Here is a 27,518-nt window from a genome sequence, read left to right as displayed (position 1 = left end):
AATAAGGTGTATAAACCGCAATAATATAATTATATAATAATACATTAATGTGCGGTGTGAAATTTTCGGACTACGACTAGATGGCCGGGGTGTCGTAGTGTTGTTAACCGGTGGGAAGGGAGAGCAGTATTCCCCTCACGAATGGCTAATCGAGTCGTTTCCGGAGTGGTGCACAGGTCCGACATTCCTGGCCACCGCTGATTTAAAAATTCCTGTTGGTCCCAGCGGATGAATTGTCATAACTCGGTAACTGATGTGTTTTGAAATGTCTTGATAAACCACTTCCAAATGAGCTCGTTCACATACTTACTAGAGGATCTCCGTCCAATTTCCAAGAATTTACACCTGGACTGAGGGCTGAAAACGGGTTCCACTCATCACGAGAGGCAGGGAGGGTGTTGTCACGTCGCTGCAGTATCTACAGTTAGCAGGCGGTACGTGTCACACAAGTATTCTTGTTTGCTACATTGACTGTCTGTTTGTTTGTTGTTCTGTTACACTGATTATTTCGCCCTAGGGGCTCTGAACTTTGGAGCGTGGATTGGCGACCACGGGGCCCTAAGCTGAGTCCTGGCATTGCTTCCACTTACTTGTGTCAGGCTCCTCACTTTCATCTATCCTATCCGACCTCCCTTGGTCAACTCTTGCTCTTTTCCGACCCCGACGCTATTAGGTTTGCGAGGGCTAGGGAGTCTTTCATTTTCACGCCCTTCGTGGCCCTTGTCTTCCTTTGGCCGATATCTTCATTTTTCAAAGTGTCGGATCTCTTCCATTTTTCCCTCTGATTAGTGTTATATAGAGGATGGTTGCCTAGTTGTACTTCCTCTTAAAACAATAATCACCACCACCAACCACACTGATTATTTTATTTGTTATCTAAGTTTATACTTGTGTGTATGATGTTTACCTGTTTGAGCGTTTTCCTGTTTATTACCGTGTTTGCCTATATTTATTTATGTATTTGTCTGTATGTTCCTTTGCCTATTTATTTGTTTCTCATTTGGCTGTTCGTTCGTTCGTTTGTTTTTGTCTGTCTGTTTGTGTTTATTTTATTTATCTTTGTATATATGACTGTTTTCTTTGCGTATTTATTTATTTGCTCGTCTATGCGTCTGTATTTGTTTGTTTGTTTGTTTGTTTGTTTGTTAGTCTGTCTGTTTCTTTTTGTTTTTGTCTGTTTGTTTGTTTGTTTGTTTCTTCGTTCGTCTGTCCGTTTGATTTTTTGTCTGTTTTTCTGTCTTTGTTTGTCTTTCCGCCTGTTTGTTTGTCTGGTACTTTGTTGGGTTGTTGATGCATGCAACTCACCGACAGCAGGCCAGCACAGGTTATCAGTGAAGTGCGATCCTTCAGGACACCAACATGTCTTCTTGTTGAGACAAAACCCACCGTAGTAGGAACACTGGGCATCCTGCTGGCAGTTGAAGGTGTACTTCCGAGCTGGGAAATAAGGTACAAAGTCTCAGTGTCCAGCTGTCACTGACACAAACGATGTGTACAATGCGAGTAAAAGATAAAAATATCAACCAGCAAGCTCCTTGTGCTTGTATCCTCTATTCTATGTGCTGCAAATCACAGAGTATGTTACACAAAGTATTTATGTAGCTCCTTTTCTGCCCTGAAAATAAAACAAATAAATATTACTAAATAAAGTTATGTAGAATGTGTCTTTAAACCCCAATTAAGTAACACCTAATTTCCTTTTCATGTTCATACCTTGGTTTACCCCTACCGTTCATACCGCTCACACTTCCCTCAAAAACCAACTGGAGAAGTCTCTTCTTCTCATCAGATTTAGCCATATTGATCTCCTCTCACCAATTCGACTGAGTATCTCTTCATTCGTGATTCGATCTATCCATCTCACCTTCAGCATTCATCTGTAACACCACATTTCAAAATCTCCTATTCTCTTCCTTTCTGGACTACCTATCGTCCACGTTGTACTTCTATACAATGCCACAGTCCAGACGAAAGTCTTCAAAAACATCTTTCTAATTCCCATATCAATTTTTGAGGTCAGCAAGTTTATTTTCTTAAGGAAGCTCTTCCTTGCTTGTGCTAGTCTGCATTTTATGTCCTCCTTACTTTTGCCATCGTTAGTTATTTTACCACACAAGTATCAATATTCATCTACTTCCTTGAAGACTTCATTTCCTAATCTAATATTACCTTCATCACCTGACTTATGCGATAAAATTCAGCAATTACACTAGTGTCCAAAAGTTAAGCATAAGTTACGAGTAAGCAGGGGAACAGGAAATAGACCGCAAATCGCACGACAGATGCACCTACCAACCTTACGTGTTCGCTCTGTATAGGAAAGGAGTGTTCCCTGCTTTGACTAGCGGCGTAACCGCAAGGTAAACCCTGCCAGTGCCTGCGCCCCGTATTCCCTTGGTCGTGTTTGCCCTGTTATACTGTGCGGAGTGTAGCCTCGTGGTGAACGTGACAACATAATGTCCCCCTCTGGGTGGGGGCGGTAGAATAACACACACGGTATCCCCTGCCTGTCGTAAGAGGCGACTAAAAGGGGCCTCAGGGGCTCTGAATTTCGGAGCGTGGGTTGGCGACCACGGGGCCTTCAGCTGAGTCTTGGCATTACTTCCACTTATTTGCACCAGGCTCGTCACTTTCATCTATCCTATCCGACCTCTCCTGGTCAACTCTTGTTCTTTTCAGACCCCGACGGTATTACGTATGGAGGCCTAGGGAGTCTTTCATTTTCATGCCCTTCGTGGGCCTTGTCTTACTTTGGCCGATACCTTTATTTTTCGAAGTGTCGGACCCCTTCCATTTTTTCTCTCTGATTAGTGTTATATAGAGGATGGTTACCCAGTTGTACTTCCTCTTAAAATAATAATCACCACCACCACCAGACAACATGACGGCACAACGACGCCATTTAGACCCCGTGTTGCAGGGTAGAATATCGGCCGCCTGGAAGCAGGCCAGACACAGACCGAAGTAGCCGTATCCTTGAATGTGCTACACAGTGTCATTTCCAGGCTTTGGAGACGATTTTGAGACACAAGAGATGGTAGTCGTGGCCAGTACCAGGTCGACCAAGGGTAACCACCCACAGCAGGACCGGTATCTGACCTTAACCGCCCGACGAAATCGGAGTGTACCTTCAAGACAATTGTCGGCGGAGCTTGCAGCCGTCTCAGGGGTTGCCGTTTCCCGGCAAACTGTGTACCGGAGGCTCAGAACAGCAGGGCTGATTGCCCGACGTTCAGCGGTTGTGCGTCCCGCTCACTCCAGCACAGAGACGGACCTGTTTACTGTGGAGCCGTCAACATCGAAACTGGACCATGAATTAATGGAGGCATGTGCTCTTCACAGATGAATCCCACTTCAGTTTCCAAAACGACTCCCATCGCACATTAATCTGGAACCGGGTAGCCGATACAACATCGTGGAATGGGACCAGTGTGGTGGCGTCATGGTGTGGGGCGGCATCATGTTGAATGGCCGTACGCACCTGCACATCTTCATGGGTAGCCCGAGGAACACTGTTAACGCTCGGAGATACATGGTTGAGGTACTGAGACCACATGTTCGACTCTTGAGAGGTGCGGTTGGTCCAGACTTCCTTTTAATGGACGACAATGCCCGACCACACCACGCTGCTCTGGTGGATGAATTTCTGGCTGGGGAAGACATTCATCGCATGGACTGGCCAGCGAGGCCTGCGGATCTGAATCCTATACAACATCCCTGGGATGCATTGGGGAGGCGAATTGCATCCCGTCAGTCTCCACCAAGGACCCTCCAAGATCTTCGCATTGCCCTTTCGGAGGAATGGGATCGACTGCCACAAGAGCTATTGGACCATGCGATAGCGAGCATGCCACGTCGCTGCGAAGCATGTGTGGCCGTTAGGGGTAACCACACACCCTATTAACAACATATTTTGTTGTGGAAGACATTGCCAAGTTTTGTTAGTTGTCAAAGGTGTGCCTTAGTTATCAGAACCTTTCTGACTCTGTTTATTTGGACAAGTTGTATGACATACGGTGTGTGAGTCAGTTTCCGTTTGTTCAGCAATCCGTCTGACATTCCTATCCGGCGCTATGGCCTCGTTTAGTGATTATGCTTAACTTTGGGACATTAGTGTATTAGACGAGCTAAGACAATTGATATTATATTTTTGAATGATTGCCTAGATATGTACAAAAATGTTACACAATATATGTATTATTACCAAGAATAAGTAGAAACATGTCAAATGAAACAGAACTCATCGACATTCTCAGTTGTCAGAGTCCAGTCACTAGTCATGACTGCTGAGTAGTGTTGACTTACTCTTGACGCAGGCGTGGTTGCTGGGGTCTGGGGCCCAGGATCCTTGACAGCCGCACACACGGCCTCCTGTAGAGCCGCTACGGCGACACACACTTTGACTGATGTGTGCGCAGTCGCTGTCCGAATTGCACGGCTCTCCCAGCTCTGAAACAGAGACAAGACTAGAGAGGAACTGAACACATAACGACACTTGGTGTCCGCACGTAGCCTACTCCTCACCGTTAATAGCGTCACGTTATACGAGCACCGCGGTGCTACGGTCCTCCTTTGATAAAATACGAGTCACATACCCGCACCCTCAAACAAAACAGCCTTTCGCCATGAGCGCCAATCTCTCCAAGGCTCAGTGATCAGTTTGGAGGTCCACAATTCGAACGCCGCTTCCAAATTATTGTAGGATTGCTGGAGGGTTCTTTACGCAACGCGCGTCACTGTTCCCGGTTATCTATTTAACGAGGTAAGGAGAGCGCGAAATCCTACTCCAGTTCAATAATACCAAGCGCTCTTTTCAACGCTTAACGTCGCCATCAAATGGACGAATGACATGTCCCCTCATTGTATAATATGAACAATACGTAGTGTTTCTAAAAGTAGGAAAATTCACAATATGAACATGAAGTAGAAATTCAAGAGGACAAATTGGCCAAATATTCATTTCTAGACACAAGAATTAGTGTGAGGACTAATTTATCACCTTATGTGGAATAATTTAGCAGTGAACAACTGATAGTGAATATGCCTGACAGCCCTAAATGCACACCAGTGGGGAATAATTGATTAAGCCATGCTGAGTGGCTCAGACGGTTGAGGAGCTTGGCAGGTTCGACCCTGGCTCAGTCCGGTGGTATTTGAAGACCTAGAAAACTCATTCAAGATAGCGCATTGAGAACTAAACGGAAAGGTTAGACACTTTAATTATAAGAATAATCACAACGAAAATTGACAGTGGCAGGTCAAATCTTACTTCAGGTCTCCAGTAAAAGGCATGCTGCAAAACTAATTAAGGATAATGCTGAAACTGCAGCTTGCAAAGTTTCCACTATAGAAACGTATCTGAGTCACAGGAACCATTACCCGTCCCGTATTCTCTAGAAGAGGCTTTGTCATTCGCTGTATAAAATAATTTGTTTACATTTCTAGGCGTGATAGGATATTTATCCTTTATGAAGTATTGATTCTCATAACTGCTTTATATTTTTCTTTGTTTGATATGCATCCCTAACTTCACTTATCATCTTGTATACATATGCAATTTTTCTTATTCTTAATCTGTTTACCCTCCAGGGTCGGTGTTTTCCTCGGACTCAGCGAGGGATCCCACCTCTACCGACTCAAAGGCAGTGTCCTGGACAGGGTGCGAAATGGCGGGGGGGGGGTATGGGAGGGTTTTCCCCCAACCGATCATTTTATCTCAAAGGTCCCCCCCCCCGCATTAAAATTGCCCAGGGGGGATTCTTTCATTATAAAATGAGGAAAATTTAACACATATATTACTGAAATCAATGTATTTTACTGTGCATGTTACACATAAGTTAGAAATAACAGGATGACTGCCAGACCTTGAGCAACTCCGCACATGCAGCCTATTTTTCATGTTTCATACTGTCAATTCCATCTGAAAACTGGGAATAATTTTCCATTGAACATAATTTTTGTTATAACAACGGAATTCAAACAAAAACATTTTAAATTTACATTTTTCAGGGGAGGGGGTAATTTACTTAGAAGGGAATTATATACCCCTGTATACTGTTTGAAGTAAACACTAGTAGTTAAGCCCTACGATCCTTCTCCCCCCCTTCCACTATTTTTACCGATTTCGCACCCTGGTCCTGGAGCTTCAGACTCTGTGTAGGGGATACAACTGGGGAGGATGACCAGTACCTCACCCAGACGGCCTCACGTGCTATGCTGAACAGGGGCCATGAGGGGGATGGGAATGTTGGAAGGGATAGACAAAGAAGAGGGAAGGCAGTGGCCGTGGCCTTAAGTTAGGTACCATCCCGGCATTTGCCTGGAGGAGAAGTGGGAAACCACGGAAAACCGCTTCCAGGATGGCTGAGGTGGGAATCGAACCCACCTCTACTCAGTTGACCTCCCGAGGCTGAGTGGACCCCGTTCCAGCCCTCGTACCACTTTTCAAATTTCGTGGCAGAGCCGGGAATCGAACCCGGGTTTCCGGGGGTAGCAGCTAATCACACTAACTATACACCACAGAGGATATGTAATTCAATGATAGGATTTATTGTAATTATGTGGTAAGAGAGGGCGGTGACCCGTAACTTCACCACTGCTAAATATAACAATGTATACAAGGGAATCCGAGGAAGCGAAGTTAAGGAAAACATCACAATCACAGATTTTTCAGGTGAAGTAGGTTTACAATCACTGCTCAAATACGTAAGCCTCGTGTCGGTAGATTTATGGCTCGTAAAAGAACTCTGCAGGACAAAATTCCGGCACGTCGGGTCTCCGTAAGCCATCAAAAGTAGTTACTGTGATGTAAAAACAATAACATTGATTGATTGATTGATTGATTGATTGATTGATTGATTGATTGATTGATTGATTGATTGATTGATTGATTGATTGATTGATTGATTGATTGATTGATTGATTGATTGATTGATTGATTGATTGATTGATTGATTGATTGATTGATTGATTGATTGATTGATTGATTGATTGATTGATTGATTGATTGATTGATTGATTGATTGAGAGTTTTTAATTGTATCCAGGCGTTTCGCACACAATGTTATACCCTGCATTGATTGAGAGTTTTTAATTGTATCCAGGCGTTTCGCACACAATGTTATACCCTGCCGGCCAGCATTCTGACAGTGAAAACTGTTGCCATGAACGGGACTCGAACCTGCTAACCATGGTGTCAGACCGTAAACACAGACATGTAGCTGACACCTGACGCCGTGCTCACCTGGTAGACAAGTTCCGTTCCCAGTGGTGTCGAAGAAGCCCATGGCGCACACACACTTGCCTCCGTCCGTGCACTCCTTGCCGTGTCCATCGCAGTCTTCACAAGTCTTCAGCTCGTCTTCAACAACTGTAAAACAAGAAACAACAAGTCATGAAAGCTGTGGAAATACTTTTAAAAACTGTAATCTCATTATTAGGATTCCGAAGTTTGTGACCTAAAGAAACAGTAATAAGTGACACTTCAAGGAAAGGCAGCAAGTGCTAGAGTATTACCGACATTAAACGTGCCAGAAAGTGACTAACGATAATACAGCGGACACATTTAAACTTTATACATGCAGTATCGTAGCCCTAAGGCGGATTTCTCCCAAAAAAAGGAACCAAGAAAGCTGAGTATTAGCATCTGTCGTATCTATCGGCGTGCGTGTGTACAGTATCATGTTCTCGGAGTCATGTCTTCTAAACCTGCTACCTATATATTTCGGGAAAAGAAAGAATAATAGATCTACTACAGTATTTTGAAATCGTATGTTTGAAACTAGACGCACACAACATAACATGTTAAAAACGACGCCTCAATTTTTAAAAACAGTCAAGGTATAAGCAAATACGACCTTATATCACTAAAATCAGGAAATACACTGACTGACAGAGCAAATGCAACACCAAGAAGGAGTGGTCAGAACTTTATGCCAATTGCAGGGTAGACTGACGTCACTGAGGTATGCTCATGATGTGAAATGCGCCGCTGTGCTGCGCACGTAGCGAACGATAAATGGGACACGGCGTTGGCGAATGGCCCACTTCGTACCGTGATTTCTCAGCCGACAGTCATTGTAGAACGTGTTGTCGTGTGCCACAGGACACGTGTATAGCTAAGAATGCCAGGCCGCCGTCAACGGAGGCATTACCAGCAGACAGACGACTTTACGAGGGGTATGGTGATCGGGCTGAGAAGGGCAGGTTGGTCGCTTCGTCAAATCGCAGCCGATACCCATAGGGATGTGTCCACGGTGCAGCGCCTGTGGCGAAGATGGTTGGCGCAGGGACATGTGGTACGTGCGAGGGGTCCAGGCGCAGCCCGAGTGACGTCAGCACGCGAGGATCGGCGCATCCGCCGCCAAGCGGTGGCAGCCCCGCACGCCACGTCAACCGCCATTCTTCAGCATGTGCAAGACACCCTGGCTTTTCCAATATCGACCAGAACAATTTCCCGTCGATTGGTTGAAGGAGGCCTGCACTCCCGGCGTCCGCTCAGAAGACTACCATTGACTCCACAGCATAGACGTGCACGCCTGGCATGGTGCCGGGCTAGAGCGACTTGGATGAGGGAATGGCGGAACGAGGTGTTCTCCGATGAGTCACGCTTCTGTTCTGTCAGTGATAGTCACCGCAGACGAGTGTGGCGTCGGCGTGGAGAAAGGTCAAATCCGGCAGTAACTGTGGAGCGCCCTACCGCTAGACTACGCGGCATCATGGTTTGGGGCGCTATTGCGTATGATTCCACGTCACCTCTAGTGCGTATTGAAGGCACGTTAAATGCCCACCGCTACGTGCAGCATGTGCTGCGGCCGGTGGCACTCCCGTACCTTCAGGGGCTGCCCAATGCTCTGTTTCAGCAGGATAATGCCCGCCCACACACTGCTCGCATCTCCCAACAGGCTCTACGAGGTGTACAGATGCTTCCGTGGCCAGCGTACTCTCCGGATCTCTCACCAATCGAACACGTGTGGGATCTCTTTGGACGCCGTTTGCAAACTCTGCCCCAGCCTCGTACGGACGACCAACTGTGGCAAATGGTTGACAGAGAATGGAGAACCATCCCTCAGGACACCATCCGCACTCTTATTGACTCTGTACCTCGACGTGTTTCTGCGTGCATCGCCGCTCGCGGTGGTCCTACATCCTACTGAGTCGATGCCGTGCGCATTGTGTAACCTGCATATCGGTTTGAAATAAACATCAATTATACATCCGTGCCGTCTCTGTTTTTCCCCCAACTTTCATCCCTTTCGAACCACTCCTCCTTGGTGTTGCATTGTCACTGTCAGTCAGTGTATGACCAAAGCAATGAAAATGGCCCAAAATATGCTTTTATATGCAACATAAAATTCCTATAAACAGAATCAGACGCCCATCATTCACACTTCGGAAACCTGGGTTGGATTCCCAGTACTATCGCAGATCTAAGAATGACAGGACGGCAGACATATGGTTAAAATGGTACATGCAGCTCGCCTCGCGATGAGTACTGAGCGCCTTTTTCTCAGATTTCGTGTAAAATGAGCTCAGGAAAGAACTATGAATTTTGTTCAAAATCCAAACCGTACTCATCAATATATAGTGTCGTTATCCGTAGCGTTGGCTGCCGTCTTTGGAGACCCTGGTTGAAATAACAGTACTATCCGAGATATAACAATGACAAGAGGGCACACATGTGCTTAAAATGGTACATGCGGCTCACCTCGGGATGAGTACACGAGTTTACTTTACCTTTTACGAGTCACAACTTCACTGTTCGCTATGTGTCAGGTCTTCATGTAGCCTGCCACTCCCTTTCCTCGTTCTCACAGGTGGAGGCAAAATCCATCAGTTTGACAAACCATCTATGTCTACACATTCGTAAACTATTCCTACCTGTCGCTAATAATATGACTTTCATTTAGCGCGCGGTATTGTATGAAAGTCAAACATGGTCGATAACTCGCTCAGAAACGAAGAGAATGGAACGTTTTGAAATGTGCTGTTACAGAAGAATGGGTAGATCGAATCACAAATGATGAGATGCTGAATTGAACTCGTAGAAGGCGAACGACTTGGCGACATTTCACGACAGTTAGTGGTGGTTCGTGGAATAATTCGTTGGAATACATTTTAATGCAGGAGGAACGCCGAAAAATCGAGAAAGCTAAGACGTTCGTGTAGCACTAACAACTGGAGCTGACCAAGAGATGTCTCTCCTGCAAAAACAAACTGAGACACTATCATGCAGTCATCCGTTCAGAAGCTCTGTACGACCCAACAGGTTGTCAAATTAATACTAACAAGTTATTTTTTTTGTTAGTTTTTACAAATTTGCTTTATATCCCACCTACGCGCATACGTCTTATGGCGACAATGGTAAGCAATCGGCCGTGGCCTTAAATAAGGTAAATCCCCAGCATTTGCTTGGTGTGAAAATGGGGAAACCACGGAAAACCATTTTCAGAGCTGTCGACGGTGGGATTAGAACCCACTATCTCCCGAATACACGATACATGCCGCATCTATCAAGCTCGATAAAGTTATTTGTTAACACCATGTTAAAAATTAAACAAATGTTAAGATACTTGCTTTCCTCCAAACTTTAGCTAACACGTTGTTAACTGTGACAAGATTTACCAAGAATGCCTTATCGAAAGCTGAGAGGCCCCACTCAGTGTTCGGAACACGCCTTCCTGCACAAGTGTCACGTTCTTTGTTCAGAAATAGAAAAAAAATATTTATACGATATGAACCATGTGAACTACGATGCGGGTTCAATTTCGTGGTATTCGTCCTTCTTCAACATCAACACGAGAAAATGGCTGAAGATAATTTACTGAAAATCAGTAGCCTATCGTACCTGGACTGACCGTACATCAAGTGTTTCTTAAATAAAATACGTCATAAATAATTTATAAACTCTTAGCGAGTGTATTTTCAGCACTCATACTAACAAAGTATCGCAGGAGCAAGCGGTCAACCCGCAACACACAGCCAGCGCGGTGTCAAGGACAGGTTCTTCTTTTTTTGCTATTTGTTTTACGTCGCACCGACACAGATAGGTCTTTTGACGACGATGGGATAGGAAAGGCCTTGGAAGTGGAAGGAAGCGACCATGGCCTTAATTAAGGTACAGCCCGGGCATTTGCCTGGTGTGAAAATGGGAAACCACGGAAAACCATCTTCAGGGCTGCCGACAGTAGGGCTCGAACCCACTATCTCCCGATTACTGGATACTGGCCGCACTGAAGCGACTGCAGCTATCGAGCTCGGTAAGGAGAGGTTCCGTCATACGATCTGCAAACATCCAAACAAGACATTTTCTGTATCCTAAATCAATTGAGGATTCAGAAACAACGGAATCTTATAGTACACATTTTAAGTCTCCTCTCCAAAGTCGATCCAGTCGATTAAGTCAGAGCTAGATCTGTATAAAAGGCCATAATTCTTCGTCCTGTCACTTCAGTCCACACCGGCAACACGATGATGTTCGTTCGCCGCATGGTACTGAGTCGGCCTGCTGGGCGAGATTATGCGAGATGTGGAACGTAGAGTAATTGCGGCGTTACGGCACTTATAAACTTTCAGTCAGTTGAACCTCCTTGAGGGACTTATGAATATTGAAGAAGGTGATTCTAAGACTTGTATGACTAACATTTACGTGTATACTAGAAGCCATAATAGTCCAAGTGAACTCGACTTAAATTTTAACATTACGATGTGAAGAACATAATATTCAGACTTTACTTTTCGTACAACAAGTGTTTAATAATTCACTTAGACATTGCATTGAATGCGGAGTTGAAAGTGATGTTGTTTTTCCTTCGAACAGACTCTTCACAATAATAATAATAATAATAATAATAATAATAATAATAATAATAATAATAATAATAATAATAATAATTTTACTGGAGGTACACCAATTCCGTACATACAAACTAAGGGCCTATTAGAAGGCGATCTGTAATATGAACAGTGAACCTTCTAGTGGAAGAAGTTTGAACGTTTATTGTCGACTTACGTGCCCCCTCTGGTCCGAGGATGAACAATTAATTTTCAAAGTAATTTTGTTGTGTCAAGATTTTAAAAACGGAATTCTTTGTAGATTGTTTTTGGGGTTCTAAGGTTACTAGCACTGCTATCACTTCCGTCCTGCTTAAAATTGTGGCCAATCAGGAATTTTTGTAATTTTTTTAATCAACCAATAGAAATTGTGGGTGTGTCCAGGACTTCAGCCCAGAGAATTCTGGAACCTTCCTCTTCGCTATAAAAGCTGGGACCTTTTAGGCCATGTTGTGTTTCGATCGCTCCAGTGTGTATTAATTGAGGAGGCAGTCTCGTCCATGTCCAAAAGGCCCTCCAGCTCAAGGTAATGGCAGACAGCTTGTAATCATGTAACAGTTTCTGAAAGCTGATTTCAGAGGAAGGTTTCAAAATCCTTTCTTAATGTAAAATTAAATCATTAAATGTGAATTTAGGGCCAGGTCTAAAGACCTTAGGGAATAACGAGTGTGAACCTTTTCAACTTGGTATTGAGGCGACTATGATTTCGTAAACTTTAAGATTTTTCTTTTGTAATTCAAACTTTCTCTCCATCTAGTCAGATCCGCAGTATAGGCTCAGCCATGAGCCCACACAGGGTTTTAAGAATTGTATAGTGAATTTCAAAGGAGTGCAACTGTTCGCCCCCTAAGATTTTGATTTTTCGCCAATAAATTTATCCTTTTCTCTTTCCACTAAGGCGAGGTAGAATGGGCACTGTAACTCAGACTGTCAAGCGGGTCAGACGGTGGGAACTCTATGTTGTGCCTTGGAGAGGCTTGAGAGTGAGTGTGTGTTTGAGCTCAGTCTCCTAGCAGAGGTGCTCTTGTAAAAGTTATAACTTGGGAGCTTCAAGCTCACGGCCTAACCTTTACCTGTCCAATTTATTATCGTTTAACAAAGTTTAAAATCTCAAAAGAGAAAAAGCAAGAAAAGAAATAATATTTCTAGAGTTTTAAATTAAGATTTGATCTTTTCTCTATACAGCCATTCATGCGCGCACCTTATTACACCATTGCGTTTCACATACTCCCCTTAACAACAACAATAATAATAATTTATGTATTTATTTCGGGTCAGAGTGTTGAAAAACTTAAAATATAAATAAGGTATTATATACAAACAAAACAAAGTACATTTTATGTCACAAAACATGTTTCACACAATGTCTGCCCAGAAATAGGCGACAGAAATTCCCTCTTCAGTGGCTTGAATCGAGTCTTGAAGTGTACAACGAACAGGGCAGGACTGACAGTCATACAGGTGTTGGGTAGTTTGTTGCTCCCCACAATCTCAGAAGTCTGACTGATCTTTCAGATAACACCATTTTTATGTTATCCTTGGATTTACCTACTCCACTCCTCAAACGATTCAGTGCCTTCCAGGTTGTCCATTCCAAATGATGAGGGGGTGGAGATTCAGAAGGCACCATCCAACCAGAAAGATGCTCCATTTTTGCTCGCCACATATCACATCGTGTTGTTCTTGTTGGTTTATCCAGAGCCTTGGAGACATTGAGGAAACTTTTCCTGGACTTCAGTCTTCTGGGTGGAGGTCGATGTCCAAATAACGGGTCGCTGCTTACGAGATCCACCTTCGACCTCTCTTGCCTTGCAAACACTTCTCGCCGAATGTCTGGAGGAGAAATACCAGCCAAGCAGTAGAGTTTGTCAGTGGGAGTAGGTTTCAGACACCCAGTTACTATTCTACATGTTTCATTCACCCGCTTCGTATGGGCTGACCTAAACCATACAGGACACGCATACTCAGCTGCAGAGAAACTCAGAGCAAGTGCTGAGGTTCTTAACAAATTTGGATGGGCTCCCCATTTGCTTGAGCCAAGTTTACGGAGGATGTTATTTCGGGCTGAGACTTTCTGTCCAGAGTTAACACAGTGTTTCTTGTATGTTAAGGTCCGATCTAAAGTGACACCCAGGTACCTAGGTGTAAAACAATGATTCAGTTTCTTACCCTCCCACGTCACGCACAGCTGTCTAGTAGCTTCTCGATTTCGAAGATGAAATGCACACACCTGGGTCTTAGTCGGGAATTGCAGTAGCCGGTTCTTCTGATAGTACACTGAAAGTTCCTTAAGTGCATTTGAGAGCTGTATTTCAGTGGTTTGAAAGTCGTCGCACTGGACCGCTAAAGCCAGGTCATCAGCATAAATGAAGATTCCTGTATAGGAAGGCCTTGGCTGGTCATTTGTGTAGATGTTAAAGAGGATTGGCGAGAGGACACTGCCCTGAGGAAGTCCATTCCGTTGATCCCTCCACCTACTGCACTTTCCTTGAAACTCAACAAAGAACCGGCGATTCTGCAGGAGAGTTTCAACGATCTTCGTGAAACCATAGTCTCTGGTGAAGTTATAGAGCTTGGTTATCAAAGTTCTATGATGCACTGTGTCATACAGCTGCTGTAAGGTCCACGAATACCACCCCTGTGATTTTACGTCTTTCGATCCCATCCTCTATCTGCTGAGTTAAATTGAGCACCTGTGAAGTGCAGTTCCTTCCGGATCTAAAGCCCACCTGTTCTGGAATAAGATGTTGATCTACTTTAGATGTGAGGCGCTCAAGTAGGATCCTCTCAAATATCTTATATAGGTGACAAAGTAATGATATTTGCCCGTAGCACTTAGGATCTAATGCAGGGCCTCTCAGAGTGCATGCGCCTGGTACATGCACTGTGCACGGTGCAAAAGACGACTTTGCTTGGTTGACCAGAGTGTAGGCCCCACTCCTCGATTTGGAGCAATAGCGCTCTCTCTTTCCTCATGCCTATCTCGCTCGCTCCCCATGTCTCCCCCTTCCACACTTACTACGTAGCGCTCCAAATCCGAGCTGAGTTGCGCCGAGTAGAGCCGAGCTTAGGCGAGCTTAGCCGAGTAGCCCAGAGGCGAAGCGTTGGTCCGAGTCGAGCCGAGCGGGAACGATGCACAGTGCACGGAGATCTTGCGCCTCGATTTGCACGCGTGAGATTCTGGGCGTTTGAGAGGCCCTGATCTAATGGATCCTTACCTGGTTTCAAAATAGCCATCACTCAAGATTTCCTCCACACCTTAGGTATCTGTTTACTCTGCAGGCAATTGTTTAGAAAATCAACAACCCACTTCCTTGCTCTGGAACCAAAATGTTTTATTTGTTCCACTCTCATATAATAATAATAATAATAATAATAATAATAATAATAATAATAATAATACATGCTTCGCATAGAACGCAGTGGTTAAAATGCTAGTTATTTTTTCTAAGTGATTTACACTACATAAATAGATACAAGACCGAGCTCGATAGCTGCACTCGCTTAAGTGCGGCCAGTATCCAGTATTCGGGAGATAGTAGGTTCGAACCCCACTGTCGGCAGCCCCGAAAATGGTTTTCCGTGGTTTCCCATTTTCACACCAGGCAAATGCTGGGGCTGTACCTTAATTACGGGCTAGCCATTTCCAGTTCCATCATCGCCATAAGACCTATCCGTGTCGGTGCGATGTAAAGCAAATAGCAAAAAAAAAAAGATACCAGTGCACTTCCGAATGTAAAATGAAAGTGAAATTTCCAAGCGAACAGTGCTTCCATTAAGTCGCTACAAACATTCAGTCTAAGAGTACAGTTAGTCCATCAGACGTTCTATTTGTCGACATAAATAGGAATAAACTGTGTTGTGGTGAGTCCAATGAACAGTGCAAATTTCAGTTTGGTACAGGAAATCTACGCAAGTGATAGAAGTCAGTTTTTGTTCTTCTTGTGGGAAGCCACCACAAGTTTCCCAAGTGCAACTTATTGTTCTAATGTTTTAAGTTTCGCGTTCTAAGTCAGAAGCGAGACAACGATTAAAATTCACAAAGTGCTGTGGTTTATGTGACACATTCCGATACTCGGGGGACAGTTCAATGTGGACACTCGCGTAACGTAATCAGTGAGTGGTTGCCGCACGCCGGGACCTTCAAGAATCAATGACGATCCATTGCTGTCAACGAGGGATCGTGGATCCATGGTTTGGGCGCTGTTCAAGATTTCTATCATCTTGTCCACGCTATTCCGTGTTCTGTTGTGGGATGAATTATAACGATATTTAGTTTTCGCTTCAAGATGAAATGTGAGGGTTAAAAGATACCTTATTGAAAGGTATCACTACTACCTATCAGGATCCCTTCACATTTGTTTCAATTGATATGGGGATCATTAAATAACGCTATCATCATCATCATCATCATTATGTGATGTTTTCATTCCTTACCTTGGAAGGCTGGCCAAGAGATGCGGGTGGTGTGAAGAGTGACTAGTGAATAGTGTTGACTTCTTGGCAAGGTGGCGGACCAGGTGGCCCGTGAGCGCTACCCCTCTAATGTAACCCTTTTCATTAGTAAACCTCGTTTATGACCACATAGTACTAGACTGGTGTATGGTACAGCAGCACTACATTTGCAACAACGAATACACAGACATCATTTAATCTGTGCAGAATCTCAACCGAAGCTCGCTGACGGTATGCACAGGAGTTTCCAAACAGAAGTCTGCACATGCGTCTTGCAGAATAAATGAAATGAAATGGCGTATGGCTTCTAGTGTCGGGAGTTTCGCAGGACATGTTCGGCTCGCCAGGTACAGATCTTTTGAATGGACTCTCGTAGGCGACCTGCGTGTCATGATGAGGATGAAATGATGATGAAGACGACACATACATCCAGCCCCTGTGCCACAGAAATTAACTGATGATCGTTAAAATTCTCGACCTTACCGGGAATCGAACCCGGGACCCCTGTGACCAAAGGCCAGCACGCTAACCATTTAGCCAAGGAGCCTTTGCAGAATAGTATTAGTTTCATACAAACACCTCTTTTATACAGTGGAATGTTTGCACGTGTATTAATTAATAATCTATTACATTTTCTTTTCTGCATCTTTGGCCTATTTACAAATGCACCATGTTATGTAACGTGAGCAGTAAAATGACTGCTATTTGTTTCACAACATCCGAAATACAGCACACTGCAGCGCGCCTTCGAAAACAAGTGGTTAGGCATCCCATGCATCACTAGTGCATGCGGGACATTCGTAAGTAGAAAGCACGGCGATCGCGGGCCTCGTGGTATTTCTTCTCGGAAGTGCATTGGTAGAGGTTTTTATTATTTTTATTGATGAATGAGAGAGTAAATTACTGTATGAATGGATGAATTACTTCATCCATGAATGGTTGAATGTACATGCAGCGATAAGTTAAAGACTGGGTGGATGAATTCACGTATAAGTAAATTATAGTCCACATATGAATGAATGAATGAATGAATGAATACTGTAGAAGGATGAAGAAGTTTGATGAATGTATGAATTCAGGGATAATTATTATTTATAAAATGTCAACCTCCCGTTGCACTTCTACAGGGAGAAGAGTAAGTGGTAGGGATAAAGGAAAAAATGAGCGATTGGGGGATGGATACATTACCGGACTTTGATTACGGGTTTTGAGACGATGGAAGGGAAAACGGGTATATTTGTCGTCGAAAGTCCATTATGGCCATCTATTAACTACATCGCCGATTGGAGTTTAGGATCGTTAATCACTGAAACGTTAATAGAAAATCACCCCTTCTAACTGTGGGTGGGGGCGGTAGAATAACACCCACGATATAGACTACCTGTTGTAAGTGGGGGCTAAAAGAGGCCCCAGGGGCTCTTAGCTTGGGAGCGTGGGTTGGCGACCACAGGACCATTAACTGCTTCCACTTACTTGTGCCAGGCTCCTCACTTTCATCTATCCTACCCGACCTCCCTTGGTCAACTCTCGTTCTTTTCAACCCCGATGGTGTTAGAGCTTACGAGGTCTAGGTAATCTCATTTTCACGCCCTTCCTTGCCCTTGTATTTATTTAGCCGACACCTTCATTTTTCGAAGTGTCGGATCCCTTCAATTTCTTTTTCTCTGAACAGTGTCAATAGAATATTGTACCTCCTCTTAAAACAATAACTATGGCCCCTTTTTCATAGAGGCACATGCCATCTCGAAAGACCTGCACCACACATTAATTAATTATTAATTAACCATCATATTCATGTCTGTTATTTCTTTCTTAACCCCGTTTACCCTCCAAAGTTGGAATTTTTTCTCGGACTCGGCTAGGGATCCGATCTCTATCGTCTCGAGGGCAGTGTCCTGGAGCGTGAGACTCTGGGTCGGAGGGATGTAACTGAAAAGGAGAACCCTTACCTCGCCTCACCTACTGTGCTGAACAAGGAGGCGGACACAGCCTTATGTTAGGCAACAAGCATTTGCCTGGAGGAGAAATCAGAAAACGATTTCGTGGATGGCTGAGGACGAAATGCAAGACCTCTCGAGGCTGAACGTACCCCGTTCCAGTCCTCGTACCACTTTTCAAATGCCATGGCAGAGCCTGGAATCGAACCCGGCCCTTCGAGGGTTGCAGCTAATCACACTAATCTGAGACATGTTTACGTGCGCACTGCTTAGGTTGATGCACTTGGCCAATATTTTGTTCATTGGAATGTTTAAGCCTGACAAACTGGAGGTCACGGACCGCAACCGGTCTTCTCAGGTTTCACTAAGAGATGGCGGCAGCGAACATTACGCAGCATATGAACTTGACACATACGTCACTTTGTTGGTCTGACGTTAATCTACCAACACACAAAAGTGTGTTGCATCGCTCAGTCAACATGTCGACGTTTATGGCTGGAAAAGAACATTTGCTCTTTTTATTTAATCAAAAGAAAGAGGTTGTGAAACATATGGTGAACACGCTCGATGGATTGGGACATGTGAGGCCAAATAGCTTCGACAAGAAGACCCTGCTTTGTGTGTGTTGGGACCACAGCGGTATTGCTGGAAGCCCGGCGAAACCGTTACAGCACGACCGGAATGGGCCAAAAGACATGGTAGAGTGATTTCATTACACGACAATGCGCCGTGTCACACAGCAAAAGCAGTGAAAGACACCTTGAAATCGCTTCGACTGGACATCGTTCCGCAACCGCCATCTTACTATCAGCTCTTCACACAAATGCGCACGCGCTCGCAGAGCACCAAAGTTGGAAAATGGCTCGACGAATGGTTTCCCGCAAAAGGCAAGCGGTTCTTCTGGCACCTTATTCATAACTTACCTGAAAGATGGGCGAAGTGTGTACAAGGCGATAGCCAATATTTTGAGTAAGCAAAACATGGATTTCCTTGAATATTAGTTGTTTTCTTTATAAGAAAAACCGCCAAAAACTTTTACGTGCACCTGGTACACGGACGTGGCGTGGAAGAGACGTCTGAACATACCTCGAGAATAAACCCCGTCATTCCAGTGGAAGAACACAGTGGTTAAAGACCTGCAGCAAAGACTGATCTACACTCAGATACTACGTTATTGGGAGGTCTCCTCGTACTTAGCACTTCAGGGAAACAGCTGCGGACAAGAAACCACCACATACCTGAAACTTGCACGATCAGGACGCCCTCATGTGTGGCGGTGACGTCCTCTGTGGCGGTGACGTCCTCTGTGGTGGCGACGTTCTCCTCTGTGGTGACGAAAAGTGGATCACATCTGTAGGTCTCGGTGTTGCACGAGGCCTCGCCGCAGTCCAGGTCGAAGTCGCACGGCTCCCCTTCTGTAACACGGAATACTCTATATATTAAAATTTTTTACTAAAAGCAGCTTTGAGAAATCCGTCCGTCCGTTTTACTGGACCGATTTCTTTTATTTCTGTTTTCTTCTCTCCGGAAATATGTGCCGATGAATCGTGAGACATTGATTGATATTTAAGCTCAGACGACTTTGAGTAATCATAACACGAAATTATTAAATGATTACTCCAATAATTGCAGGCGAAAGGTTACCCTAACCCGCAATACATTCTGTACTTAGCAGGTTGCATTAATATTCTGAAATTATGTGAGTATCGTCCTTAGTAATGTCATTGCGTGCAGCCATGTTTGATTACTACCTGTCTAGCCAGAGAGTGTACACTTCTTCTGATCCCAGAAGAATATTATTCTCTGATAGATACTCTTTGATTCTCTAACCTTTCCTAGCTTCCAGATACAAACAACAGATGGCAGAACGTTCCTAATAACTTCCATGCTTCTAAGAGAAAACAGTTGACGTACGCACAGACGTGACGGTATCAAGTCCACTAGCCTTCTGTATGACCATTGATAAAGCACAGGGGAAATATCTTGAAAGAAAGGGTAATCTACTTTATTTATTTATTTATTTATTTATTTATTTATTTATTTATTTATTTATTTATTTATTTATTTATTTATTTATTTATTTACGTATTGTATGCCTGGTGTATACACGTTTTGCGGATCATGCCGTCTCATTAACCAGTAGTTATTTTAAGTTGTTCTTCACGATTACTTAGGAGCATTGTGGCATCGAGATCATCAGCCTCGTGTACTAACATGTATTTATATAGCGCGAGTGTCAGCGACGGGGTGAAAACACCACTTCAATTAAAAATGCATTATCTCCCAACCGGTGGTCGTAGAAAACTGCTTCTGAGCTTAAAAGTTATCAAAAATAATATTTTAGCACTTTATGTATTGACGGTGTGCGAGCAACACCTCGCCTGCCATGCATTGTTGGTTGTGTTCATGTTCCTGTGCTAATTTGTGAAGGAAAATTAACCTTAAATCCATTACACTCCAGGAGTGCGCAAACACTTGATGAAAACTGTCGTGTGTCTTCGCGCTCCTCGCTCCGCGCACGCAACAGCCTGCATTGTTCTCGACTCTACGGGACGTCTGCACTGCGCTTGCCTGTTACATCAGCCAGCGCTGCCTTCCAGCCACAGGCGAGGACTTGCCAGTGCCCAGCACCAGATTACGCCGAATGTCGAACACGGAGGCTATCCCTCTTAAAAAGGTGTCTCGAATAGGTGGACTGATTCTGAGTGTTCGAGGTTTCACCTCGGGTTACTGCCTCCGCTCCCGTTTCCCGCAGCCACGTCGAGCCCGATGACAGTATTCCCTCAGTCCCACACATCAATTAGTGTTCTACTAATTATGCATTTCAATGTCAGTTCCTGACAAGTTACAGAAACAACTAATATTCTATTAGAGCAAGCTTTCGCTACTGTTTACACTTGTGACGGTATAGAACAGATAGTTTTCAACTATCAAGAACTCTAGCTTTTCAATGGACTTTCGTATCAAGATAGATTCATGTATATATGTATATAAAGTGTACATTTTCTGGAACTTCAGTCTACAAAGCAACGTTAACTGTTTATAATTTTCATACTGCTTCGAGGAAAGTTTTATTTGAATGTGTGTATGTATGTTGTTAAGACTATCTGAAGCAATAAAATATAGTTGTGTTCCTGTATACCTGTTCTTGTATACGACACAACTAAAATTGGCGACGAGGTAAACTAACGCGCAGACCTCGCCACTTACATTAAAATTGGCGCCGAGGTAAACTAACGCGCAGACCTCGCCAATGACATTTAAAATTGGCGACGAGGTAAACTAACGCGCAGACCTCGCCACTTACATTAAAATTGGCGACGAGGTAAACTAACGCGCAAACCTCGCTACTTACATTAAAATTGGCGACGAGGTAAACTAACGCGCAGACCTCGCCACTTACATTAAAATTGGCGCCGAGGTAAACTAACGCGCAGACCTCGCCAATGACATTTAAAATTGGCGACGAGGTAAACTAACGCGCAGACCTCGCCACTTACATTAAAATTGGCGACGAGGTAAACTAACGCGCAAACCTCGCTACTTACATTAAAATTGGCGACGAGGTAAACTAACGCGCAGACCTCGCCACTTACATTAAAATTGGCGACAAGGTACACACAGTACTACGTACCTCACTTACCACACAAATTCGGCGAAGAAGTAAACAACGTCATCAGTACTATAACCAGCACATCGGGACCAACAGCACTCTGCCAACAGTTCGCATTTCTCCAGCACAATTCTACCTCGCTACGACTCCGTCGAACTACGGACAGTCCGCTTCCTTTTCACGGCTCGCCCTCTTCCAACACCTGTTCGGCGCACGCCAAGCTCTCTCTCTCTCACTCCCAGCTGCTCGCGTGAAGGTCAGGTTGTCAGCCAGTCTCAGTACACGCTGCTTCGTAAGTTATTCTCTCACTCGCACGCACACCATGGCTACGACGGAGCAATTCGCTGCTATATTACAAGCTTTACAACAACAACAACAACAGCAGCAGCAACAGCAATTCATGCAACAACAACAACAACAACAAACAGCATTGCTTACAGCTATACAAGCTCTCTCTGCTTCTGCACAGCCCACAACAGTCCCAACATTTTCTGCTTTTGACCCGGTTCACGAAGAATGGTCAGCCTATTACGCCCGTCTTCAGCAACACTTCATCTGCCATTCAATCACAGACGAAAAGCGACAACGTGCTCTATTTCTCAGTTCAGTTGGAAATTCGACGTGTGAATTACTGCAAAAATTAAGCCCCGAGGAGCAAATTTCCGAAGTGCCTTTCGCCCAGCTATTAGCTCGTATCAATGAGCATTATACTAGAGACCCGCACATCGTAGTCGCTCCCTACAAGTTTTTTCAAAGCAGGAAGCAACCGCACCAGACTCATGCCGAGTGGATCGCGGAACTACGTGGTCTCGCCAAGCCCTGCCAGTTTATCTGTTCCAAGGACGGTTGTAGTACGCCCTATACAGATTCTCTCATTCGGGACATGGTCATTCTCCATACTCCCCCGGACAAAGTTCGTTTTGACGCTGTTAAGAAGAGTAACCCTTCTTTAGAAGAAGTACAACGTATAGCTACTGTATATGAACTCACTACCAAGACTGCCGCGGAAATTGCTAATAAACATGAGGTCGCTGAAGTCTCGCAAGCCTGCCCGCCAGTCGTCTGCCAATCGCTTTCTGCCAAGCGTTCTCGCCACGTTCCCTCTCGCTGTTCTCCAAGAAAGCCTGCTGCTCAGAAGACGTCTTACCTCCTGCCTTCCTGCAGAGGATGTTTCAAACATCACGACCGCCGTGACTGCCGTTTCTTCAAAGCCACTTGTGATCGTTGTCATAAAATCGGGCACATCAAGACAGTCTGTAACAGTTCGCTCCGCCCTGCCAAGACTTCTTCGACACGAAAGCCTAATACTCAGCTCGTACAGGACATGGAAATAGATCAGATCAATCTCATTCTGCCTACCAAGAATTCCAGCAAGATACTAGTTCCACTCTCTTTCTCTGATCGCTCTATTGAATTTCAGTTAGATACTGGCTCACCTGTCTCTATCATCAATCTGGCTAAGTATCATGACTTAGGCTCACCTTCGTGCTCTCCGGCTGACATGCAGCTTGTTACGTTTAACAAGAGGAAGATTGATATTAAGGGCCAGATCACTCTTCCAGCCAGCTATAAGGGTATTCAGAAAGTCATTACCTTACTAGTAGTCAACAACTACACAGCTTCTAATATTCTTGGCATGGATCTCTTCAATTTCTTCGGCTTCCAAATTCATGACAACGTCAATGTAGTCTCTACCTTGCAACCTACCTCTGATATTACGGATCTCCTTCGACTCTACACTAGGCACCGCCAAGGACTACGCTGCTCACATACAGCTGAAATCAGGAGCCAAGCCTCGTTTTTTCAAAGCCCGTCCTGTTCCACTTGCACTTCAAGACCAAGTTAATGACGAGTTAAACAGATGGATAGAAGCCGGTATAGTGGTGCCTGTTACTTCCAGTCAATGGGCTACTCCTCTGGTCGTCATTAAGAAACCCAATGGCAAGGTACGCCTTTGTGGTGATTTTCGCTCTACGGTCAACTCACAGATTGAAACCGACGTCTTTCCAATTCCCCGTCCGGAAGAATTATTTCGCCGTTTAGCAGGTGGTCAATATTTCTCTAAAGTGGATCTAAAAGAAGCCTATCTACAGCTACTGTTAAACGACGAATCCAAGCAATTTCTCACGCTGAATACTCCTCTTGGACTGCTCCACCTCCAGCGTCTCCCTTTCGGCGTCTCTTCATCAGCTGCTATTTTCCAGCGCTATTTAGCGCAGCTCACCGCCTCCATTCCTGGTTGTGCGCATTACCTTGATGACATTCTGGTGACTGGCAAAGATCATCAAGAACATCTCCATAATCTGCGCTTACTTCTCACTAAATTGAAAGAAAATGGTCTCCGCGCGAACTTAGATAAATGCACTTTCTTTCAACCGCTTTCAACTTAGGTCATATCCTCGATAAGAACGGCATTCGACCTAGTGAACGGAATGTCTCTGCGATTGTCAACATGCCTGCACCACAGAACATCAAGCAGCTCCAATCTTTCATAGGCAAAGCGAACTATTATAACAAGTTCATTCCACGCTTCGCTTCAGTTGCAGCTCCGTTGAACGCCTTACGCAAGAAAGGTGTTAAGTTTCAGTGATCTCCGCAATGCCAACATGCCTGGCAAGCTCATCACGCTAGCTACTGGGAACTAATATTTACTGGACATAACTGAATTATTACATCAAAGCATCTAAGAGTATTTATTTAGTCATCTGTCATCTCGACTTGTGTATCCAGCCGTTATCTGTATTATCGGCCATTGTTGGAACGGTTTCCTAACTGTGGAAGTTACCAGACCAATTTAATTCAAGTTATCTATCCATTATTGTCAGGCATTTGACTGGACTCTGTAATGCGCCGAATTATCATTTGTAACTTCTGCGCATTTTCGCGGTGCACGCATTGAATTATGGGACTGGCTACTCGCCTAGCTCGGTGTGAGCTCAGTAGTCTGTAGCAGTCTGCTCGCCGTTACTCTCCAAGATGGCTGTGTTGTATGAAGCTCCCAAGTGGACGGCTTGGCGAGAAGGGAAAGCTATTATAATGGAGCTTGACTCCGGCGGTTAAAGAGTAATGTGAGGGCTAGGCCCTGTTATCTTTTGAAAGTTATCCAGTGTGCTCCAACCTTAATATTTTCTTAATGTAACATGTAAACTTGGTGCAGTGAGTTAACCGTTATCGGTATTTAAAGTTTCAAGTGTCTTGTAAGTTTGGATATCTTAACTCCAAGTAAGTACTGAAAATTATAATTTATTGAAGGGATCCCATTCGTTCAGGCACTAGTGTGAGTAATTTCATCGTGGACATGAGCAACATTATAAACGACAATTTTGGTATAGTGCAACCTTGTAAGCAAAATTTGATATCTGTTTGAACCGAACCCGTTGGAAAAAGAAAATTTAATGTAATGTAGGGAGCTCGGGATCGCTAGTTATGCATCTATGAGGTGATATTTTGTGTAAGTGATTTTGTCTTACGTTTTTGTCGGGGTGCATTATTGCCAACTGTGTTTCTTGATGTTCATTATGATGACGATTATTATTATTATTATTATTATTATTATTATTATTACTTTTATGTTTTTTGTAATTCATTTCGGTGCGTGTTTTCTCCCTTAATTTTTTCCTGGTTGGTTGTAATTGCTGTCTGATTTTGTCCTATTGCCTTCGTGGCTGGTTATCTGTACGTGATGATTATCGCATTGTTACGGGCCTTAATTAATGACACCTCATATTCGCATCGTAGCGCATTCCACGGCCCCCTCTGTTCTAAAGTATGTAAACCGCTGGTGAATTGATTAAGTAAGGCTAATGTAAACTGGTACTATCACCTCTTGGATAAATGATAATTATTATTATTATTATTATTTTAATAACTTAAAATCTTAAAATTGAAATTTGCTGGTCAAAATTAAGTTTAATAATGGGAGTTTTCTTTCGTTGTCTTATTATCTTTTCTCCCATTGTTTGTGTTCCTTGCTTTTGTCTTTATTACGTCATGTCACCCCTTCTTATCTAATCTGATGATACGTTAATATTTTGGGTGGCTTTGAGGATTATTATGGGATCTTGGTTTCGCGTCGGTAACGGGTAGCTCTTGTTGGGTGCTTCTGTATTCTTTAATTATTTTTATGTGCGCACCGTTAATTGTAAATTCCCTTTAATATACTTCATTTGTTGGGGTTGCTGTGCGCTATTATTTTATTGTGTTTTCAACTAGCTCGTTTCTTTGGAGTAATGTTTATCCGCGGTTGGAGCCACTAATTTTTTTTCCTTTTTCGTGTGTCCTTGTGTGCGTCTTGTAATTTAGCATTTTAGTAGTGTAGCAAATTTCAATTTTAAAGTGATTTTATATCGCGGGCCCGCATATCGGTTGCAACCAATTTTAATGTTTCTATATGTAAGGTAATGAGTTATTAATGAATTTTCAAACCTTAATTCTGGCGGAAACCTATGTTAATGTGAGCTTCATTTCATCTTAATTTCAACCTTATTTTAAAATACTGTTTTTCTCATCTAGTTTGATTGCATTTTTAAATTTTAGAAAAAGAAATATATATTTTTATTGTTCTTATTTTATACCATTTTCAAATTACATTTACTTAGTAAATTTTCTTCATTTTAAATTTATCTGGTGTGTCATTTAGTAGCTAGCAATATTTACCTGGCAACCTGTCAAAGTTATGTAAGACCCTGGCCTTTTTATTCTCGCTTTTTGCCCTCCACGCTTCATATTTTATGCTACTGCCTCTCGGTAAGTATTGTGCTTGTTTTCTTCTTGATGTTTGTGCTTTTCAATTGGATGTTTTGTTTTCTAATTGGTAAGGTTGCAGAATCGGCGCCGTTCTCTCTCAGAAGGATCGTCACGGACAGGAACGTCCTATAGCTTTCGCTTCCAAGACACTCAACGAGCATCAACGTCGTTACTCTCAGATTGAAAAAGAAGCGTTAGCTATCATCTTTGGTATTCGCCGTTTCAACGAATATCTCTATGGCAACCATTTCCTGATCATTACTGATCACAAGCCTCTTGTACACTTATTCCATCCTGGTAATAAGATCCCTGAGCATTCGCTCCGTAAACTTCAAAGATGGTCCATATTCCGTTCTGATTATCCCTATCAGATCGCCTATCGTGCCACATCCCAGCATTGTAATGCTGATGCCCTCTCTCGCTTACCAGTGGGTTCTGACACCACCTCCGATTCCCAGGAATCAGAATGTCTCCAGTTGGACATCGAACTCGAAGACACTGTATCCAGCTTTCCCATTGACTCTACCTGCATCGCTAAAGCAACGGATAAGGACAATGCGCTTGCTACAGTACGTACTTACATACGCAACGGTTGGCCTCTTCAGAACAAACTCCCTTCCAGCCTAGCGCCTTATCATCGTCTTCAGCATCGTCTCACGACTCGTGCCGGAGTTATACTCTTAGAGACAGGCTCCCTCTTTCGAGTGGTTATCCCACTGAGTCTACGACAACGAGTTCTCGACTTGTTACATCAAAGTCATTGGGGCATATCCCGCACTAAGCAACTTGCACGTCAACACTGCTATTGGCCCGGTATTCACACCGCCATAGAGAAGCTCATCCGCCATTGTGAACAATGTCAAATCCATCAGAACGCCCCGTCCTCTGACCTCGCTTCGTGGCCTCCTTCTACTTCTCCATGGGAACGAGTACAC

At 43.9% G+C, this 27,518-nt stretch overlaps 1 protein-coding gene across 1 annotated transcript in view; it reads right to left on the bottom strand.

Annotated features, from left to right (window-relative positions):
• The window catches only part of LOC136884162 (prion-like-(Q/N-rich) domain-bearing protein 25), a 120,489-nt gene that overhangs the window by 45,984 nt on the left and 46,987 nt on the right, over positions 1-27,518 (bottom strand). The window contains exons 5-8 of the mRNA XM_067156201.2: positions 19,463-19,639; positions 7,244-7,369; positions 4,306-4,449; positions 1,306-1,437 (exon numbers count right to left, since the gene is read on the bottom strand). Coding sequence (XP_067012302.2) covers positions 1,306-1,437; positions 4,306-4,449; positions 7,244-7,369; positions 19,463-19,639 — 579 coding nt within the window. The remainder of the gene's footprint in view (positions 1-1,305; positions 1,438-4,305; positions 4,450-7,243; positions 7,370-19,462; positions 19,640-27,518) is intronic.

Source organism: Anabrus simplex, chromosome 12 (genome assembly GCF_040414725.1).
Source record: "Anabrus simplex isolate iqAnaSimp1 chromosome 12, ASM4041472v1, whole genome shotgun sequence".
In the NCBI taxonomy this organism is placed as follows: domain Eukaryota; kingdom Metazoa; phylum Arthropoda; class Insecta; order Orthoptera; family Tettigoniidae; genus Anabrus; species Anabrus simplex.
The sequence above is the reverse complement of the archived record's forward strand: the minus strand, read 5'-3'. Positions and strand labels throughout refer to the sequence as shown.